Source organism: Populus trichocarpa, chromosome 10, assembly GCF_000002775.5.
Source record: "Populus trichocarpa isolate Nisqually-1 chromosome 10, P.trichocarpa_v4.1, whole genome shotgun sequence".
In the NCBI taxonomy this organism is placed as follows: domain Eukaryota; kingdom Viridiplantae; phylum Streptophyta; class Magnoliopsida; order Malpighiales; family Salicaceae; genus Populus; species Populus trichocarpa.
This window is the reverse complement of record NC_037294.2, coordinates 16,243,800-16,258,670: the sequence shown is the minus strand read 5'-3', so window position 1 is coordinate 16,258,670 and position 14,871 is coordinate 16,243,800. Positions and strand designations below refer to the sequence as shown.

Sequence of the window (14,871 nt, the reverse complement as noted above, 5' to 3'; positions counted from 1 at the left end):
TATTTTCAAGAGAAATAAAAATACATGTTTATTTTAAAATTTCATGACATTTTTCCAGCCCAGAAAACTAAAAATTATGTTATTATATTGTTTTTTATTTGGAGAAAAATGGCAAAATAAAAATAATGTTCAAACTGAACTTGTTTATCTCCATTCTATCCCTAACAGATTATTTATAGTTGAAAAATGATGAATAATTACACTACATTTGGTGGCATGATAAGATGCATGCAGTGTTGGGTTTTGTGTTTGATTAGATTGTAAAATAACGTTTTATATTTATACCAAGTCAGTGGTTTTTTTAAAATTATTCTCCAAACTTTATGTTGCTGTTTATTATTATAAAAATCAATCAATAAAAAAAAATTTCAAACAAAATAAGTTTTATTGATTTTGAGAAAAGTGTTTTTTTTTATTTTGGATGAAATATATTTTTAAAAAGTTTAAAGAAATTGAAAAATATCATGTTATTTATTGATTATATCAAATTTAATCATCAATCTTTTGATTGTTATATATATTGTTTTGAATTTTATTTATTTATTTTCGTTTCTATTTAATTTTATTTTTTAAAATAAGTTATGAAATTAAATTATTTTTGTAATTCCATCATCTTTCAATATTTTTAATTCAAACTTGATTTCTTTATTACTATTTATTTTATTTAAAATAATTTATAATTTTTTTTTTCAATTTTATAACCTTTTAACTTTTTATCTATCAATGTTCGTCTTATTTTTTTAATAATTTTTTAAAAGAAATTAAAATATTAATATATTTTTTTCAACTTATTTTTTATTACTGAAAAATATTTTTTAATTTATTTTCATGATATTACTAAAAAATTAATCTATTTTTCACAAAAAAAAATATATATATAAATTATTGAAAAAGTGAATAAATGAGTCCGAGTGAAGTAAAGATTGTATAATTATTATCTTCGGCGAAAGTCAGTTGAGTGAACATGATGTTTAATATTGTAGACTATAAATTAACAATTTCATTCTCTCTCGGGATGGAAATACAGAATCGAGATTTCATGTATTTGCCCATTCTTCTATTATAACATTCCCAACACAATTTTTGCCCACGCACTTTTTTGAGCCAGCCAAGTAGTTTCCGAGAGAATGGAACTGAAAAATTGTAAACAACAAAACCAAAGCGAAACATTACTAAATTTACAGGTGCCAAAATATAATTTATCGATAATCTGTTCCGTTAAAAAATAGACAGACGTGGCCTTACTCTCTCTCTCTCCCCCAAGATCCCATCATGAAAGTACAAAAAAAAAAAAAAAGGATTTGATTGTTTGGAGCAGTGTAAAATTTATCGTGGCTTTTCTTTACAAGAGACCTGGACTCGTTAAATGAATGACCTGTCGTTACCGTTATCATGGTTCAAAATGACAATAATCCCCTTACACAACAACAAAATTTACACACAAGTAATGACAAAATTACTCGCAACTCTTGATTGTCTGGGACTTACAAAGAAGATTTGAGAGACCAAACAGAGAGAGACAGAGGGGTAGTTGACAATGGGAACCTCTACACAAGCATACGGCGAGCCATGGTACTGGGACAATAGATATTCCAGTGAATCAGGACCATTTGATTGGTACCAAAAGTATCCTTCCTTGGCTCCTCTCATCAACCTCTACATCCCTCGTCATGTCCATCCTCGAATCCTCGTCGTTGGTTGTGGCAACTCAGGTATGAATTTGGCCCTCACATTATCTGTTCCTTGTTATCTGACACGCCGAATCACAAGATCAGACCTCCTTTAATCTTCTTTTTTTTGGTGTGTGTTTTTGTTTATTTGAAATGTGGCAGCATTTAGTGAAGGGATGGTGAGTGATGGATATGAAGATGTGGTTAACATTGATATATCTTCTGTGGTAATTGAGGCCATGAAAAAGAAGTATAGCAATCATCCTCAATTGAAATGTACGTATTTTTTTAGCACTTTAAAGAAAACCCATGATTTTCTTTTTTCTTAAGAACGCTATTTATGCAATAAAAGTAAGTGTTCTGTTGTTATTTCTCAGTTGAAATTTATGTATTTTTAGCACTGGGGAGAAATTCAACATTTTGAATTAAACCCATGGCTTGTTATGGAAGTCTTTTTTTATGCAATGAAGGTCCTCTTTTTAAGCAGATGACTGAATGGATGTATTTTTAACACTCGAGAGAACAATAAATTTAAATTAAACCCAAGATTTTGTTTCTTGTTTAGACTTATTTATCCAGTAAATGTTTTTTTAACAGATATTGGAATGGATGTACGAGATATGAGTGAATTTCAATCTGGTTCATTTAATGCTGTTATTGATAAAGGTACTGTTTTCATTGAATCTTTTGAATAACTGGGTTACATGTAAGCGAAATGCTGTAACAAAGCATTTCATAATGTTTGCTTGATGTGTTTTTTTTCTTCAGGAACTTTGGACTCTATCCTGGTAAGTGCGCAGCAGGATGCTGTCTTTGGTATTGATTAAGTTTGCTGATTTTTAATACTTAATTAGAATTTGGGATCCTGGATAGATATACAGCAATCAGCTTGTTATTATTTTTTTTTTTTGTAGTGTGGGAATGATTCACGAAAAAATGCTCCCAAGATGCTCAAGGAAGTTTGGAGGTAGAATGATAGGCTGTAAACAACAATGTTCAAATGTTTCTTGATTTTATTTTTACTTTTTTTTTTGCTTGATATGTTCACGATATATTGAAGCAGTTGATGACAAACTATAGGGTTCTCAAGGATAATGGAGTGTATATTCTGGTAAAAGCACTCTACTTGCTTGATCAATCCATCAAAAACATTATGATGTGTTTGCTTTTTTACTTTATGCCTTTAGCTTAGCTAGTGGGATAAATGATTGCAGGTTACATATGGAGCTCCATTGTATCGCTTACAATTATTAGGGGACTCATGTTCGTGGAGGATAAAGCTCCATGTTATAGGTTTATTGAACTCATATCCGATGTTTCAGATGTTTTTTCCTAGTATTCCTCTTATCACACTGTTGCATGACACAATGCATTACTTTTTCTGGGACCTGGTTGGTAGTTACTTTTCCTATTTCAGTTTTTGTATCTTTGAAGTCCTGTATTAAAATTATTCTTCTGTTCTTTGAGTTTTGCTTGTGTATACAGCATACACATGTTTGTCTTTGAAAAGATTTGGGGAATTCAATGTCTAGATTGTTGAAGAAAGTTAATCTTCCTTTTACAGCATAGCAAGTTATTTTTAAATTTTAAATCTGTTTTTTACTTTTTAATACTGGTTACTGATTGTGGAACAGTTAACCATTCACTTCTTTATGCAAACCGATTGATGGCCAGAACAAATGTACCTCCAAAAAAATGGAAGAAGGGATAAAAATTGATGTCAAAGAAATTTCTAGTGCATATCAAAGAAATTTCTAGTGCTTAGGATTTTAGCACCTAAGAAAAAATAGTCTTGCACCATTCTCCTGCACTGGACTGTGCCTGTTTAATAGTTTATATATATATATAACTTTCTTAATGATCCTTAAGTATTGACAGCAATGAATTTGAAATGCTTCTCATCTTGCTGTCGTTGATGGCAGATAAACTTTTGTCAGATGAAGGCTCAGAACATCCAGTTCAGGAGCTGATGAATCCTGTATCTATAGATGACAATGGGAGTTCGGTGGAAGCAGTACTTGGAAAGAATCCCGATGTTCATTACATTTATGTTTGTACTAAGGTTGGTGAAAGCAATTGCCCCTCTCTGCACTTCCTTTCTGTTGCTAGCCACAACTTGATCACCTGAAAAACTTTGGAAATGATACTCAATAGTTTATCCATCGTGCATCTTGGAAATTGTCAATGGTTTCAGTGAAGTCCGAGATGTTATGTATTTTGGTTAGATTGCAATCTGAAACCTTTTTTCTTTCCCCTCAGGATGAATCTTTGACGCCCGAGCAAAAGCATGAAGAGCTAGTTTAGCGGGAACTAGTAGAATCTCCCACACCCTTTGCATTGCAGTTCTTTTATGCTACATATGGAAATACCCGGACATGTTTTGGTGAAACAACAACGGTTACCTGTGTTCTTTGTGTTATGATAGGCCATCATGTGATTTTTTCTCCACTGGCACCATGTTGTGATTGTAATTGAACTGTTTTTAGTTTGCGGTCACAAAGCATGGAAGGGGTGATGCCTATAGCACTATTAATATTTTGGATTGTTTGCATGCATGGGATTATTTGTTGAAATTGATCATTTTTGTAGTAAATCTGCACTTTGCTTGGTCCATTTTTTCAAGACCCAGGGGGGCTTCCTGTAAGGAGGCATGTTTCTATCGGAAAAGGGTCGGCTCGTGATGGGTTTAAGCAGATAATTGGTCACCTAGATGACGATTACTTGCTGCAGGATGGTTAGCCATGATTAATGGTGCATCGATACATGTAAAGATTGGCTGCCACGTTCATTGTAGTTTCCTTTCCTCTTCAGACGGGCACGCTTACAGTTTGTCACCGACGAGTTCTGAGACTCACAAGAGACCAAATTCCTTTTTAATAATTTATTCCGTCGTAGTGGTGAAAATTCGTCCTGTGGGCCATGACAGGCTTGAACCGAGACCTGGAGAACATTCCATGAAACAAGAATTTGGATGATCACACGCGTTTAACACAAAGTTTTACCATCTCAACATGATTCAACTTGTTTTGAGGTCTTAAAAAAGGCATGAAACAAGCGCCATCTGGCCCCATTGGTGCCCCGAGTGGCCTATGACTCTTTCAAAACCGTGTCTCCGGCAAACAAAGTAATCGCTGACCACTGGGTTTTTTCTTAACAATCACGTGGATGCCATTTGGTTCCTTTGCAATGGTGTCTTTACAGCCTGTTTTGAATCAAATTACAAGTAAAACTGAATTCAATTACACTAATGATTAGTGATGACTTGTTATAATTATCATGATTGGAATAAAATACTAAATTACATAATTAAATTTAATTATACTATTTGTAATACCTATGGAATTGATTGAATTAAATTAGCAATTTTGACTATTTTATCCTTTATTTATTTATATTTTGTATTGCAAAAGATATATTTAGTTGTTTTCTTTCCGTTTCAAAAGAATATTTTTCCCTACTAAGGCCATTAAAGTCTCCTACTAAGGCCCAAGGCTCCAGCAAACCAGCAGAAAACTCATGGAGACGAGTCCATAATTTATCCTTGGAAGCAGAAATAGGACTCGCATAGCAGAACCATTGTAACCCAGAATGATCCACCGCTGACAAGAGTTAAACAACGGGAATGAATGTGATGAACACAGACATGAATCGTCTGAGAATTCCATGAAGCCTGTATACCACCAGCAAAACCATTGGCATCCACTCTAACAACAGTGTCAAAACCCAACGCAGTAGAAACCTCCTCTGCTCTGACCAGTGAAGTATGAGTCTCGGGTAGGAAAAAATGAGGTTTATATCTACTCCCTCGTTCACCAATAATACATAGTCTTGAAATCCCGTTTCCTTGCACCTACTCAGTTCCAGCACATAATGTTGTAATTACTCATTAAAATATATGTAAGAGGAAAAAAGAACTGATACCGAACAGTGCTTAATGCTATATATCCTCCATGACAGTGGCCAAGACACAAGAAACATCATCCATAGCAACTTCATTAGTTACTTCGTTGGTAACCTCCCGAACAAATCAAGATTTTGTTGAGGAAAAGAAAGAGGGTGTTTTTGAAATAGTATCAGCAAAGCAACGCAAGCTGTTGTCGTCGCTCATACGAAATGTTGTGTATTAAGATTTACCAAGATCGAAAAAAAAAAATAACATTACAAACTAGAACACAACGGGTGCTTAGCTTCACATGAAAATTAGGTTTTTGAGGGTCAAGACGTGTAAGTTGAGCTTCATGTTTGAAATTTTGAACTTAGATATTGTTTTTAAAAAATAAGTCTAACGTGGAAGGAGAATTTTTCAATATTATTATGTTAATAATAGAAGGAAAGAAATAATGTAAGGAAAACTTGAGTATACAACGTAAAATAAGGGTTTGCAATATAAGATAAAATCAAGAAAAAATATATAAAAAATGTTTAGTAGAAATTTGTAAAAAAAAAAATTGTTCTGTTTAATCGACAATCCAAGATGTTTATAGATTTTAGTTATCCCAGCTCACCTCAAATATAAAAAGTAATATTATAATTAATTAATAGAAGTGTTGTTATTAATAGTAGTATCTACATTGTTATTTACAGAAATATTAATAATGAAAGATAAATACAAGAAAATATATAAAATAAAGAGAAAAGTTGATATAAGATATTTGTATTCTTATTTGTTTTTTTACTTTTTATAAAAATATCAACCTTTCATTCTAGTATTTAATTAATATTAACTTAATATATTTTTTAATAGCTACATTGTACATATACATTATATTTAACAAATTTTATAACACTAGAAAACACGTTATTTTGTCGTGTTAGAAAATCATTTCAATACTATCCGCAATATAGCTGAGATATACTGACTCGTTAGTACAAAAATTATCTGTTTTTGCCGTGCATATTAAAGCCGTGTGTATCTAAACCTTTCGAGAAGGGAACATATTCAAGCAAAGTTTCTGACACCCTAGTTTTCGTATCCTTCAGCTACACCCAGTGGCGGAGGCGGGGTAAGGCTGGCAGGGCCCGGATTCATGCAAGAAATTTTTTCTCAATCCTTTTTTTATAATTTAATTTAATTTTTAAAATATTTCTTTTAATTGCCCCCTTACTTTTTTTCTTCTTGCTCCGCCTCTGGCTACACCAGCCACTTGGTGACTGCGATCTCATCACCTGGAAATCAATGCCGGGCCCCGGGAAGAGCTGCGAGGATTTGATTAATTCGACCATTGCAGTAAAGATGACAAATTTAATAATTTATTGAGTTTTAATGTAATTTGTTATGTTTGGATTTTAATTATATTTATATGTACATGGAAATTGAAAACACAGGCTTGAACATAAATTTTATGAATTATTTTGTTAACAAAAACTTCATGAATCTTCTGTCCCAGAGGATAAAAAAGTTTACGCAAAACAACAAGAATGGATCTGGTACATGTAAATAGAAAAAAATCAAGATCTAATTTAACAATTTAACGCATTTTTATCAAATAAAATATCCTGATATAAAATTTGTGTTTTTATATATAATTATGGATGATCCCAGATTCAAATCTAATCAATAAAAGAGACAAATCACTAAAGAATCAGTTAAAAGTTGATTTAGCCATGGATAAAAAATTATCAACAATACGAGAGGAATTATTCACTATATAAAAAACTATACTCTTTCTTCCCATAAAAACACAGGATGCATAAATTATTTTTATAGTGAATATTATGTTTTTTGTGAAAGGAAAATGACGGAATTACAATTTCTGGCATTGTATTTAAGATAAATTAAAAAAATAATTTATCAATAAGTTTCAGAAGAGAAAAAATTATTATACGTTAAATCACAAAGAGAAGAAGCAGTCAATCAACGACACAAACCAAACCAGGCGACGCAAGTAACTAGACCGAAGTGGACCAGATACGTAGGTTACCGTACCAGAAATCCTGCCTATGTTCTAGCCATGCCACGTCAGATATGACCCACAATCCAACAAATAAATCCTCTGATCTCCCTCACTCCACATGCCAATGTGGACACAAACCCTTTAGACATTTGACTTTTTGTCCCTTTCTCTCCTGTTAATGCAGTGGATTTCACACGTTCCTTTCTCTCCTTCCTCGTCTCAACCTCCCTCGCCCCCTCCCTCGTCTCAGGCCAGCTTGTAAAATTAGAATCTTTGCTTCCTTTTAGGGTTTTTTATTTATTTTATATTTGATTCGATAGTCAAAATTAATTATCTCCTCTAGTTTCACTCTCTCTTCTCAAATTCTTCCTCTCTTTTTTTTCCGAGAATCTTTTGTTATTAATTCTCGAATTATTGTAATCAATTAGAGATAGGTTGCTGTTATTATTATTACTAGGTGATGAAATTTAGGGTTTATGTTGATGGCTGAGACTAGAAGATACATCCCTGATCATACAATAAGTGAGTTTCTTTTTCTTTTTTCCTGTTTGTATGTTCAATACATTGAATGTGATTTCATATTTATTTAAATATTGTTGTTTTAAGAGTTTCAATTGTGAAATGGGTTTTGTGTGTGTGTGTGTGTGTGTTTAATTATCCGTGTTGAAAAAAACAAAATTGGCAGATATAGAGCAGATATTGGAAGAAGCAAAGCACCGTTGGCTTCGACCTACTGAAATATTGGAAATTCTTCGCAATTACCAGAAGTTTAAGTTGACTGCAGAGCCACCAGCTAGGCCTGCAGGTTCTCTTTTTATGTCATGCTGTTTTATTTGATTCAAGTGATCATTTTTCTTGCTACTGAAATTGGGGCATTGGGTTTCATTTTGTGTTCTATATGCTTGTTGTTTTCAGCTGGGTCTATGTTCTTGTTTGATCGAAAAGCACTTAGATATTTTCGTAAAGATGGTCATCGTTGGAGGAAGAAAAAAGATGGGAAAACTGTCCGAGAAGCTCACGAAAAGTTGAAGGTGTGCTCTTCAATTTGTTAGTTGTAAGTTCGCCTTTTTTTTGTTAGTTGTAAATTTGTGGTAACGCAATTCCATATGTGTTACAGAAACTTCTAACTTATCGAGTCACTTTAGCTTACCTAAGCCTCAAATGTTGGTTATAGTTTTGCATTAGTTATTTCATATAAAGTGCCGATTGTATATTGGCATGAAAAACATGAGCAGAGGAACATTATTTTGAGATGTCCTTGTCATTGTGAGTTGCTGCATGCAAGGTCGAGCAGTAGGAATCGTTCTCTATAGGGTTATATAGCGACATTTCAAATGTTTAGCTGTAACAGTGTTATATTTTTTATTGTTCAAATTTGATGCTCCGCTAAATCTCTTCATTGTGGATGGTTGGAATTAGTAAATCTCTTTGGCTATTTAGCCATTCAGTTCTCAATTGGTTTCTGCAGGCTGGCAGTGTGGATGTTCTCCATTGTTACTATGCCCATGGGGAGGATAATGAGAACTTTCAGCGGCGGTGCTATTGGATGCTTGATGGGTGAGTGTCTCTGTTAGTTTTGTTGTTGTGGCTTTTGGAACTCTTCACAATGTCACACCACTTCTAATAGTCAATGTGGAAAGTATTTGACAGCCTAGTATGTGGGACACTGTTCTCCTATGGACATTTTGGAGGAAACATGCACCAGGGTACAAAGAGATGTTTTAAATGAATTTCACAGTTTTTAACTCTTCTATAGTTAAGACAGTCATATCCCTTTCTCAGCCTTTTTGTCTAAAGTGCATTTAATTTTCATATGTTCTCCCAACCCCTATAAATGTGGAAAAAACATGATTTTTCTGCATATGGTTGACAAGGACTTGGGACTCTTTTATATTGCTATTCTTCATATTTTCTAATTATAAAAATGATGGACCATGAATTAATTATTTGTTAATAAGCACTCCTTTGCATGCTTACACCATTTACTTTCTTCTTTTTTTATCGTGGTTTTCAGGCAGTTAGAGCATATTGTTTTTGTACACTACAGAGAAGTGAAAGAGGTATACTTTGTTGATCTACACTCTCTCTATCTATCTCAGGATTCTATGGTAATGTGCTTTAAAATTTTAAATCAGTGTTAAAGTTTAATAATAATCATTAGAAACTAAGAATCTACTTGAATCATATCCTTTTGCTCTAGTGATAGAGGCATTCATTGTGCTAATTTATGTGCCTATCTCTCTGTCTCTCAGTATTCTATTATAAATACTTGTTATAATGACCAAAACTTGAAATGTATACTTTCATGTGCTATTAGAATTTTCATACTTGTTCCTTTATTCTTTCTGTGATGAAGGGATACAAGTCTGGTGTATCACGTTTACTAGAAGATTCAGGTACACAGGTTGAAAACCTTCAACCCAGTCCGGTGACTTCCTTTGCACAAGCAGCCTCACCTGCATCTACAGTTCAGACATCTTATGCATCAAGTCCAAACAGAATTGACTGGAATGGAAAAGCATTATCTTCAGAATTTGAGGATGTGGATTCTAGGAATGGTCCAGGAACCTCTTCTCTCGCTCAATCAATTCATGGCTCTATGTCACACAATTCATCTTTACTTTCCCCCAGAGTTGAAGGTAAGGTACATTGCATGAATAATACATTTTATGTATATTTGGTGTAGCTGAATACATTTGATAGCGTGTCAAATGTGTTTCTTAATGTCGCTTTTCACTAAGACCCTCAAAATAATCAATAAAAGAATTTAAAGTCTCTGTATGTGTGTTCACTTTTTCTTTGGTGCTGCTATTAGCAAGTAAGATTGAAGTGGTCTTTACAGGTGTTTGAGCTGGCAGAACTGCTGTTTGCCTCACTGTCACAGTTATCACTGCTAATCTGCCACCTGAATAACTCTTGTTACTCAAAATTTCATCCCTTTTCGATGTTTTTTCCCCACTTGCTTGATTGCATTTTGTAACTTACAAGTTTTATGAGTTTCTACATGCATACAAGATGTTTCTATGTCATTGCATATTATTTGATTCTTTTTTCACATATGTTTTTAGACCTTAATCACATGACTTTGTTTGTGCTACTTTTTAGGATTCCATGTGTTACCAAAGAATCCTCCTGGATCATGGCTTGCAGGAGCAAAATTTGATCTTGGCACACAATCATCTCTGTTGCCTGAAATTAGCAGCTCTGAACGAAGTGTATCTAGATTGCCTGGCCAGAAATTTTTTGTTGACCAACCTGGTGGAGCTGAGTTCATTACTAATAAGCTAACAGATGCTACATTAGAGGGTATTGCAGTTCCGGATACTGTGGTTAGTGCAACTGGATTGATCACTGATAGAACAGCAACTCCTCAAAATGTAATCCAGGTTTGCTGTTTGCGTTATGCAATATGCTAGACTGATTAATGGTTCCTGTGATGAAATTCGCAAAGTGACACTTTATGCTTTTGTTGGTGTAACAGGAGCTTGGTTTCAATTTGATTTCTCCCCAACTTCATAATCTCTCTGGGACTCAAACAGTAGCTGCTTCTACTGCCCAAGTTGAGAACAAAGCCAATGATGGAGGTGCCAATAATATTGAATCAGGAGAGCTAAAGAAACTTGACAGTTTCGGGAGATGGATGGATAAAGAAATTGGTGGAGATTGTGATGATTCTTTGATGGCTTCGGATTCCGGCAATTATTGGAGTACACTGAGTGCTGAGAATGAAGACAAGGAAGTTTCCAGTTTGTCGCACCATATGCAGTTGGACACTGATTCACTGGGCCCTTCTCTTTCCCAGGACCAGCTATTTAGCATCCGTGATTTCTCACCGGATTGGGCTTATTCTGGTGTTGACACGAAGGTTTGTATACTTGATCTTGATCCCTTCTTTCCCCTGTGGTTTGTGGGGGGTTTTGGTTGCTGATGAGTTAAAACCACTTACAAGCTTCTTATTGCTTTAAAATATTTGTTACCAAGAATCTGAAATATGCTTTGTGCTGATTTTAATCAGGTTCTGATCATTGGTACGTTCTTGGGAAGCAAGAAGTTTTCCAGTGAAACTAAATGGGGTTGTATGTTTGGTGAGATTGAAGTTTCTGCCGAGGTTTTGAATGATTGTGTCATCCGATGTCAAGTTCCTCAACATGCTCCTGGGCGTGTTCCATTTTATATCACCTGTCGTAACAGACTATCATGCAGTGAGGTGAGGGAATTTGAATATCGTGAAAATCCTTTTGGAACTGCTTCTTTGCCTGCCGAAAGTGCTCAACAGGAGGAAATTCTCTTTCAAATGCGTTTATCAAAGTTATTATATTTAGGCCCTGGGATGAAGTCGTCGAATTGCTCCATCGAGGATTGTGAAAGATGCAAAATAAGTACTTTATTTTCCTTGAGAAATGATAGTAAAGGGGATTTGGGAAAAGTCCAAGATAATTGTATGGTCGCTGTAGGTGATGGCATTGGTTTTAGAGATAAGTTGATCCAAAGTTTACTGATGGACAGACTTTGTGAGTGGCTGGCCTGTAAAGTTCATGAAGGAGATAAAGGATCGGATGTTTTGGATGGAGAAGGTCAAGGAGTCATCCACTTGGCTGCCAGTCTTGGTTATGAATGGGCCATGGACCTCATAGTTGCTGCCGGTGGCAATCCCAATTTTAGAGATGCACGAGGTAGAACTGCGCTTCATTGGGCATCATATTTTGGGAGGTCAGACTGCTATCTGAGTTCTACTGTCTTGCAGTTTAAAACTTTATCTATAGCAACATTATTGTTGTGGTTTTATTTAATTTTTTAATCATTCTTTTGATTTCTCATATTATTTGCTGTTGCTAGCAATGGCTTTTTATTCTGTTGGAAAACTATGTTTCTTAACTTCATACATGCATGATGCATGGATGCATTTATTTACAAGTGTGTGTGTGTGTGTGTGTGTGTGTGTGTGTGTGTGTGTGCACATTGATTTGTCTTTTCAGGACTGCAGTCCTATTTTGGAGAATTTCCTATTGTGCTATATCTTTATAGAGTGCAAGTGTTACAATTCAATTGCTTAAAAGGGATAGTTATCCACTTCTGCTGCCCCAATCCTGACATTTTGGTGTGAATTATATGCTAGAAGAATCATCAATGCCTTGATGTCCAAATTGTTGCTTCTATTTTTTAATGACTGTTTACTGAAAGTTGCTGGGCTGTTCCCCTCGTCCAGAGAAGAAACAGTGATTGCACTCATTAGATTGGATGCGGATCCAACTGCTGTTGATGATCCAAATCCAGCATTTCCTGGAGGACAAAGTGCAGCTGATTTAGCTTCATGCCGTGGCCACAAAGGAATCTCTGGATACTTGGCTGAAGCTTTTTTAAGTAGGCATCTTTCATCATTGAAAATTGACCAAAATGAGATGGATCATGATACTGCAGCTATGGCAGCTGAAAAGGAAACTGATATTGCAGCCCAAGTTGCCTCTTTGTCAAGTAAGGGAGAATACGAACTGCTTTCCTTGAAAGGGTCTCTGGCTGCTGTCAGAAAATCTGCTCGTGCAGTGGCTCTCATTCATGCTGCCTATCGAACAAGTTCTTTCCGTCAAAGACAATTAGCAAAGAGCAGTGATGATATTTCTGAAATTTCACTTGACCTAGCTGCCCTTGGTTCTTTAAACATGGTTCAAAGGAGGGGTCACTTTGAAGATTATTTACATTCTGCAGCTGTAAAGATCCAGCAAAAGTATCGTGGCTGGAAGGGAAGGAAAGATTTTTTGAAAATACGCAATCGAATTGTAAAAATTCAGGTACTTCAATACTGTGCTTTCCCATGCCATGTGTGTTCCATTTTTCACCATAAATTACTTGTTCTTTACACCGAGTAATTGCTTGCAATGTGAGTATCACTTTTTAGAGAGAGGATATGAATTTAGATGTATTGTGATTAGTTGACCTGTGTGCTTGTCTGAGTTGTTAGAACCAAATGTATTTTTTCCACATGAATTGTAGTTCTCTTTTATCTTTTGATGTTTCTGGTGGTTACTTTTTCTTACCAAATGAGGCTATTTTCCTTTTTCCTTTTTCCTTTTCCTTGTCCCCCCTTGTAAGCGTATTGAACTATCAACTTAAGTTTAGTTTCAATAACTGAGAAAAGCAAATGCTGATTGCTTTCAGGCTCATGTGAGAGGACATCAAGTTCGAAAGCAGTACAAAAAGGTAGTTTGGTCAGTTGGCATTGTTGAAAAGGCCATATTGCGATGGAGGCGGAAACGTACCGGTTTGCGGGGATTTCGGTTGGAAAAGAAAATTGGAGATGTGAAACCAGAATCTGAGAATGCAGACGAATATGATTTTCTGCGAATAAGCCGCAAACAGAAATTTGCTGGAGTTGAAAAGGCTCTGGCAAGAGTAACGTCAATGGTTCGCCATCCAGAAGCACGGGAGCAGTACATGAGGATGGTTACAAAATTTGAGAATATCAAGGTAATGCTCTATTCTTCAGAGCCTTGAGATCTCCAAGCTGCCAAAGCATGTTGAATTGCCTGTCACCATCTATCTTGCATGTGGTAAAAAGGTTCTTGTTTGCTGCATTGTTCTCCTGTTTATTGCAAAAGAAAGGCACAAAGCATACCTGCCACCTCCTGGATTTTGCTGCATATTTTTCTTTAAATTGATACATGGCATGACATATATTCAAAGAATCCCAGAGAAATCTTTTTTTTTTATTTAATCTGCTTTATCTCTTATTTGACCCTTCCTACTTGGTCTGATTGAGCATTTTTTTTTTAAAAATGCTATGGATTGTCTTATAATGCATTTTTTGGACTCAACAGATGGGTGACGAAGGGTGTAGTGTATCCCAGCAGGATGAAAGTTCCAGATAGCTCAGAATACAAGATTTTCATGTATTTATAGCTGATCAATGATCCAACTAATTGACATTAATTATGTGCTTGCTAGTAGTAGCTGTTCTACCTGCAATTGTCGTGAAGCATGTTTTAACTTTTAACAGATTCTCTGTGACTAAAATTTAGGTAAGGAAGCAAAAGGAGAAAAGGTGAAGATAGGGGGGAGATTGTACATGTATTTGTCCTTATGAGCACTAGTCAATTCAAACCTGGAATATAGTGGAGAACAGAACGATACATTCGTCACTGAAAGAACGAAATGGCTTTCAGGAGTTGCAAGCCTGAAATTTACTTCTTGTTTACCAACTAAAACTTGTACCAAATGCATCTGCAGTTTTCAAATTTCTTGATCACTCTTCACTTTCTTTCTATCGTTATATCACTCCACTAATCTACCCGTTATTGCTATGGGAATGTTCA

General features: G+C 35.0%; 2 protein-coding genes across 11 annotated transcripts; both read left to right on the top strand.

The window, feature by feature from the left end:
* Positions 1-1,464: 1,464 nt before the first annotated feature.
* LOC7468133 (uncharacterized) lies at positions 1,465-4,283 on the top strand. The gene is made up of 9 exons (XM_002316036.4): positions 1,465-1,712; positions 1,833-1,946; positions 2,268-2,336; positions 2,439-2,458; positions 2,585-2,637; positions 2,751-2,781; positions 2,885-2,963; positions 3,593-3,732; positions 3,930-4,283. Exons 1-9 carry the CDS (start codon positions 1,538-1,540, stop codon positions 3,972-3,974), a joined length of 726 nt encoding a protein of 241 aa, XP_002316072.1. The 5' UTR covers positions 1,465-1,537; the 3' UTR covers positions 3,975-4,283.
* Positions 4,284-7,677: 3,394 nt separating this feature from the next.
* On the top strand, positions 7,678-14,793 carry LOC7485869 (calmodulin-binding transcription activator 3). 10 transcript variants are annotated; one of them, XM_024611054.2, is made up of 13 exons: positions 7,678-8,086; positions 8,250-8,369; positions 8,480-8,595; positions 9,033-9,121; positions 9,579-9,672; positions 9,921-10,203; positions 10,670-10,950; positions 11,046-11,429; positions 11,580-12,274; positions 12,771-13,350; positions 13,718-14,026; positions 14,377-14,448; positions 14,578-14,793. In XM_024611054.2, exons 1-12 carry the CDS (start codon positions 8,041-8,043, stop codon positions 14,425-14,427), a joined length of 3,048 nt encoding a protein of 1,015 aa, XP_024466822.2. In that variant the 5' UTR covers positions 7,678-8,040; the 3' UTR covers positions 14,428-14,448; positions 14,578-14,793. The 10 variants fall into 10 exon arrangements, with proteins under 10 accessions (XP_024466822.2, XP_024466823.2, XP_024466824.2 ...); XM_024611055.2 differs by having other exon boundaries at positions 10,670-10,941; positions 14,377-14,793; XM_024611056.2 differs by lacking the exon at positions 14,377-14,448.
* Positions 14,794-14,871: the final 78 nt, after the last annotated feature.